The 7,137-nt window shown below is 36.4% G+C and overlaps 1 protein-coding gene across 2 annotated transcripts; it reads right to left on the bottom strand.

Moving 5' to 3' along the window:
• Positions 1–1,045: 1,045 nt before the first annotated feature.
• LOC107141083 (etoposide-induced protein 2.4 homolog) lies at positions 1,046–3,255 on the bottom strand. Of its 2 annotated transcripts, XM_048800991.1 has the most exons (2): positions 2,419–3,255; positions 2,201–2,306 (listed from the first exon to the last, which is right to left on the bottom strand). In XM_048800991.1, exons 1-2 carry the CDS (start codon positions 3,186–3,188, stop codon positions 2,201–2,203), a joined length of 876 nt encoding a protein of 291 aa, XP_048656948.1. In that variant the 5' UTR covers positions 3,189–3,255. The 2 variants fall into 2 exon arrangements, with proteins under 2 accessions (XP_048656947.1, XP_048656948.1); XM_048800990.1 differs by having other exon boundaries at positions 1,046–3,255.
• Between the last annotated feature and the right edge of the window lie 3,882 nt (positions 3,256–7,137).

The following is a 7,137-nucleotide window of genomic DNA, read 5'->3' as shown; positions in this document are numbered from 1 at the left end:
ATGTTACCTTTAGAACTCTTGTAGAAATGCTTTATCAAGTTGAAATTCACCTCTATTCATAGTTGAGAGATATTATTATGAATAAGTGTTGGCCTTGTCAATCCTTTTTTTACCTATTGATACAATAACATCATTTTTATATTTATACTTTCAGCATGTTGATGTTATGGATTACATTATTTGTTGCATGTTGAACTATCTTTCATGTCTGGATAAATTTGTGGGTTTTTTTTCCTTTTTAGTATAAAAAATATTTTTTTCCATGATTTCTAATGCATTCATGACATTTGACTGGAGTCTTAAAGAATATCAAAAATTGGCAAATGCACAAAGAAGAAATTTCAGATCCTTTTGGGTCTTTATTGGGTCTTAATTTCCTTTGAGAATCTAGTAAAAGATCATGAACTCTGAGATGATATACAGTTTGCATAAATCAACACATTTTTGCATGTACTTTGCTCTTTGCACCAGGGAAGTAAATATGCTTACTGACCTATTCTAACAGAACCGGCAGGACTGTAATGGAAGTAGGTATCTGTACAGTTAAATTTTCTAAATTAAATGGAATAAGAACAATTGTTACTGACACTGAATTTATGGGACTAAGAAAAATGAATGTGTAAATTGACTTTGGGTTAAGTTAATTAATAACAATTAGTGGAAGACTATAATAGAGTAGTTGCTTTTAAAAAGATTTTTTAAAAAACAAAATTACATGTACTTTGTTAATTTAGAAAAGTAATTAATTTTGTGAGCTGTATATTAACCAAAGTAACTCTTATGCCACTTTTTAAAACACTACATGCACAAGGCCCTGGGTTCAATCCCTAGCACCACCCCTCCCCCCAAAAAAAAGACTAAAATAAAGAAATAACTTCCACTGCAATCCCAATTATAAGAGTCACATTGCCATAGCAATGCTCACTATATCCTAAGTATTTTCACATTTTTTATAACATGATATTATTCCCTAAGTATATTAATGCTGGTTAATCGTTCTGGAAAATCACTGAAATTGTCTACCTGTGGGCTTTTTTTGTGTGTGTGTGGGAAACCAGCTCACATTTAATTGTGACATTTTAAAATTGTACAAGTATTTTGACCACTACCCTCCCAGCCCATATTTAGTCTCTTAAAATGACAGAAAAACATCACTGATCACAGATTTAATGGGTTTAATAAGTTTACCCCTTTAGTTCCTATTTGCAGCACCCAATATTCCTTTGAAATACCAGTAAGACCCGGCTGTGACCAACAGTAAATTTCCACCTTCCAGATTTGAAAAGTTCAGTTCAGTTTCTCTGAGCATTTCTGTGTTACAGTGGCACTTGTCCAGAACTGGTACCTCCCCATAGCTGGGGAGCTTTAAATGTACCAGTGAAAAAAGTTTTTTCCCCTTCAAGGGGAAAGAAAAAAAAAAGATTACTCCTCAAAACCCAGCCAATCTGGCTGTGAGGTCTTTCATTCTGTCCCATCTCTTCAGGCCATTTTTTTTTTTTTTTGCTTTGCTTCTTTTTCTTTCACTTTTTTGCAGTAGAGCAAGAGAGACCAAAACCTAACCTGAGATACAAGAAACAAGACAGTGATGGCTATAAAGGGAGTAAACAAGGAGAAACTGAGATACTCCTTTACCTCCTACATCCAATGTATGTGCTTCACAGAAAATCAACAAAAATAACAAACCCACAAAATACAACAACTAGAATTACAAAACCCATTCATCCAAGGTTGCTAGAAGGCAGGAAGGAGAGGTGGGAGGGTAAATGGCACAGGGAGAAAAACAAAGTATTTAAATCAGTCCAGGCACAGGGGCTGGCAAATGCTAGAAAATAGCTGCAGAAAAACCTGTGGTCCTTTCAGACTCACGGTGGTATTAAAAATCCACATACTGGTGTCAGAAAGATCCTGCCTCCCATGTACCAGAGACAAAAATTCCTCAAAGAGAAGGGAATACACAGAGGGCCCTTGGCAGAGTGGGTCCTGCCTTCCCTAGCCAGGAGAGGATAGAGAAAAGAGCTGCCACAACTTCTTTCCAATCCACCCATCCCCTTTAGATGACAGGCAACTCAATGGCCCACAGCAGCCTTCAGTTTGGCAGGAGATGGATGCGGTGAAGGGAACTTCTCTGCAGACGTTGAGCTACTCAGGGCAGACTGCAGATAGACTGTCTTGTGGAAGAGTCTGTTGCTTAAAAACACCACTAAGGAGAACAGGCGCAACTGGAAAAGGTATGCTTTTCCAGGGGTCTTTGCTTCATTAGCACTGATAATGAATAAAGGAAAGAGAATAGAGAAGAGGCAGCCACTGATAATGTATGAGGACTGCATTGCTGTGAGGAAAGCCAAGGGCAAACCAAATCCAAAGTAGTAAGGCCAATTCCTTTCTATGTTTGACAATTGCTGGTGCATTTCAATTCCTTTATTGAACCAATGATATTCAAAGCAGTACAGTGAGTAGAGAAGGGACATATGCAGCAAACTGACCAGCTGACCAACAAGATGAATGGGAAAGAGACTCACAAACATTCCCTGGATAAGGAAAAGAGCCTGTAGCAAAAGGTTGAAGAGCATGTCAGCAATTATCTTGCTGACACTAAGGAATGGATGAGGCTTCCTCCCCGATACCTCAAATGCTAGGTCAGCAATATCTTGAAACCAAATGGCATTCACAACTTTGCTAAGCACAAACAGGGGAAGCACCCAAAGAGCACTGAAAATTGATGTGAGGAAGAATTCCAGCCACGACCAAACATCTCCATGTAGTGATGGATCCCCAATAATTCGGGCTGTTACTGACTGAAGCACAGGAATAAACACACGGTGAAACAAGAGGAGACTGAACCAGAATACTCCACCATTCCAAGCACAGCACTGGAAAATTCTACTAACAATACGTGGCTCACTCTCTTGCTTCCACTCTATACTCTGGGCTCTCCTCTGTGCCAGGACGCTACTTGCCCTTCTTCCACGTTGCTCCTCTCTTTTCTGCTGGATTCGAGCGTCTAGCTTTGAGATGGTACAAATACCCCAGATGGAGTCTTTGATTCCCCTGCCAAGGTCCTGGAGAAAGGTTTTGACACTGTCAGCCATCTCCTCACCACCCAGACTGTCAACTACACAGAAGAGAGAGAAGCACCCCAAATCTCTCATCATGAAGGACCAGCAGCTCCCTCGCCCACCGCGGACCATCTCGGCTCCTCCGCGCCAGGCCGCCCGCTCCGCCGGGGGCGCTCCCAGGGCCGGGGTCGCTGCCTACCTGTGGGCTTTGATTTATGCCATCTTTCACCAGAATATTCTACAGTGATCTTACTTAGCCAATTAGCCCTGGGTTCAAGACCTAAACACAATATAGCTTTCCTTGTGTATTCTTCTTAAGCCTCAGATGGACAACATTACTAACCTTTCTGTACTTCCACAGACCCAAGTCAAACAATCAGGTTACAGTTCATTTATTCAAGCTTTGTGGTCAATGTCTTCTGATGGATTTTGAATCCCTTAGGGCAGGCACAAGAGTCTTATTTCTCTATGTTACTTCAGTGCTGGTCAAGGAAGTAAGCACCCACATTGGTTTAGTGAGTCAAAACCCTTGGTTAATGGTTTTCCTCTCCAAATAAAAGCATATTATCAGTAGCTATTAAGGATATTTATTCTGTCTTACTAAATTATAAGAAGCTCTATCAGCAAAGAAGCCATATTTATCTTATGCACCACTGAAAATCCAACATTGGTCATGGTGCCTGGTACACTGCAGACAATCAATAAGTAATTGCTGAATTACTATTGAACAAATTAATTCAAAGGAGCATGAAGGGTACCTAACAAATATATCACTATAGGCAAAGAGTTCTTAAATGCTGTAAATAACAGGAAGGTTTTTCTTTCACTCCATGGAGATTTACTGTTGTTTATTTACTCAAACAGGCTGGGTACTGGGGATTCAAGAAGATGAGTCCATAGACCTGTTAATCACTGCTATTATAGTAGAAAAACAAGATAAGACATTAAAATAAACCAAGGTGAAAGTAATAAAACAGAAGGACAAGGTCTTAAGCAAATGCACAAACCAAGCAAACATGATTGCTAAAAGTCAAGAAAGACCTTCTAGTAAAAATTCTATTCAGAATAAGAGTCAAACATTAATGAATGCGACTGAGAAGACAGAATGGGATAAAGCTGAAGAGTGTTCTGGGAGCAAAGCTTTCCTTAGGGGCCATAAGTGAAAAGAGCAAAGAATTCCAGAAAATGAAAGAAAAAGGAGGATCTGTGACTACTACTTGTTGCTACACCCCTTCAAGTACAGTTTATTTCAGTATTTCTTTAAAAAAATAAAAGGAAATAGAATTGATCATCACCTTTTGCTAGCCATCTTTTAATGTCACCTCTTCAAGTCTTTACTGAAGCAGCACTTTCAGTTCTGTCCTCACCATGGTTTCCCTGCACTTTCTGTTCCCATTCTCTATCACAGCATTTACACTATCTGAAGACCTCTGGTGGGTTTTGATTATTTGTCTATCATCTGTCTCTTTTCAGAGTAACATGAAAAGTCTTTGAGGCAGACTTTTGTTTAAACGAGGCTGGATGAATGAAAGAATGAATGCAGAGTCTACTATCTTCATTTTTTCTCACCTTTTTCTATTTATAGCGTAGCCTTTTAGAGATTTTGGTGGGGCAATGGATCGAGTACTGGATATTTAACCAAGGAGCATTGACTCAGGAGCAATTTACCACTGACACATATCCCCAGGACTTTTTACTTTTGATTTTTGAGAATGGTTCTCACGAAGTTGCTTGGGGTCTAGCTAAGTTAGTACTGAGGCTGGCTTTACCATCCTCCTGTTCCAGCCTCCTGAGCTGCTGGGATTACAGGCATGTACCACCATGCCCAGCTTCCTAGAGATTTTTAAAATGAAAATCTTTCCAGGTCATTCATTTACTTAAACCTTTTTCTTTTCACTGAATGAAAGATATGTCTAAAATCCAAACCTCACACTAATTTAAAAAATCTGTAATATCTGCATTCCAGGTTCTTCATAAGCTTAACTTTATAGAAATTTCCTCTTCTGGCTTAGCACCAAGAGCCCAGGCTTAGTTCTTGAACAAATCTTGTTTTTCCCTTTACCTGTCATTTCCAAAATGTTCTTTTCTCTTCTAAAACACTCTTCTCCTCGTCTTCTTCTTTTTGCAGGGTCAGTGTGGGTTTCAGAACTGCATAGGTACTTAGGGAAAAAAACAAAACAAAACTACAGTGATTCACAGCACAAGTGGAGGCACTTTTATTAGGTGTTTCCAAATTATTTCCTCAGATTTATTCCTTTCTACTATGTATTTATTGGAACTGTTATAAATGATAGGTTCTAATGAAATAACATTATCTAATTGTATATGTTTCCTGTTTTGTTGGTAGTGAGAAATTACTTAATCATCAAGTATTTATTTTTGTTTACAATCATTGTATTCGTTTTTGCTTCTGCCATAACAAATTACCTTGCAATCAGTGACTCAAACAATAAAACTTTATCTTATAGTTCTGGAAATCAGGTTGCAGTGGACTGAAACCTAGGTCTGAGCAGTGCCATGTTTCTGGAGGGTCTGTATTTGATTTTTGTTTCTAGCTCATTGAAACCAGCTTCATTCCTTGGCTCATGATCCCTTCCCCATAATAAAGACAGTGACATTGTCTATCAATTAATAAATATGTAGAGAATATATGATACATATACACAATAAATATTATTCTCCCATAAAGAAGAATGAAATTCTGTCATTTGCAGCAAGATAAGTGCAAAATAGTGAGATCTGATAAGTGAGGTAAGCCAGACACAGAAGGACAAGTACACATGTTGTCTTTTATATGGGAAAGTTAAAAAAAAAAAAATACTACATCTGAATGTACAATAGTGATTACTGGAGGGTTGAGAGAGGGGTAGATAAAGTGAATTCAATTTGATCAGTGAATACATTGCATGTATTGAAATATAAACTGAACCCCATTAATAAATATAATGAAGACATGCTAGTTAAAATAAAACGAAGAACAAGACAGTGATGGAGGGTTAATTCTTTCTCATGCTACCACCTCTTTGTTTCTCTGCAACCTGTTAAGGGTCCTAACTTTAAGGAGTCAGGAGATTAGAATGGGTCCATCTACATAACCTAACAAGGTTTCTAAAATATTTTTTTTAATTCTTTATGTAGTCTAAGTCTAAAGCTACACATTCTATTTTTTTTTTTTTTTGGCAAACACTCTTGAAATGATATTATTGTTACTTAATTTTATACAGTCTAAATTTAATCAGTAAAAGAAGGCTGTTAAAATGCAATCTTTCACTAATCTTAATTTAACTCAGTGAGGTCTTTTACCTTGTCTTATATCACAAACACTCATCATCACAATTATGAATGCATTATCTAACAAATATTTTACTATATAGACCTGTTGTTTTTTTAAAATTATTACTACTTGTATCCTACTGCATTTTTTCAAGATAAAAACTTATTATTCATAAAGTATGTACTTTATCTCCTACACTATGTTCTGCTAGAGATAAAAACTCAAGCCTTGTCTAAATATGCATACATATATGTAAATTTAATCTACATTTAAAATTTTTATCCAACAAAATATTAATTGATTGCAATTTACATACCTCATCATCCAGATTTTGTTGTTGCGGGGGATAGTTTGATGTCAATATAGTTACTGATAATTTTAGGTATGATTTACTTTCCTTTTGATTAATAAGTTCCTAAAAGAAACTTATCTTTGTATGCAAGGTTTGGGCTACCTGGGTGTTGTTTTGACTTCATGATGCTTGTTTTATATCCTGATTTTGATGATTTTGTTTTTCAAACTGGAAAATCCCATTTTTTTCTTATATTTTATTATAAAAATATTTTAAAACACAACTGACTTTATTCTTCTTTTATTTGTATTAACTTTTCTTTTGTATTTTTAATATTTCTCATTTATTAAGCATTATCTTTGATTTCCTAAAATTAACTCCATCTTCAATTATTTTGATTTTAATTTCAAGAACTAAGTTTTTTGTATTTCTAGACAGCATGTTACTGTATATTTATATGATATTTTTCATAAAATATCTGCTCTAATATTAGAATTCTCTTATATTTTACTTTG

Source organism: Marmota marmota, unplaced genomic scaffold (genome assembly GCF_001458135.2).
Source record: "Marmota marmota marmota unplaced genomic scaffold, marMar, whole genome shotgun sequence".
NCBI classification, from domain to species: domain Eukaryota; kingdom Metazoa; phylum Chordata; class Mammalia; order Rodentia; family Sciuridae; genus Marmota; species Marmota marmota.
Note: the sequence above shows the minus strand (reverse complement) of the source record. Positions and strands in the feature narration are given on the sequence as shown.

Coding starts and splice junctions, on each gene's coding strand:
- LOC107141083 (XM_048800990.1), bottom strand. CDS start 3,188: ATGGTCCGCGGTGGGCGAGGGAGCTGCTGGTCCTTCATGATGAGAGAT.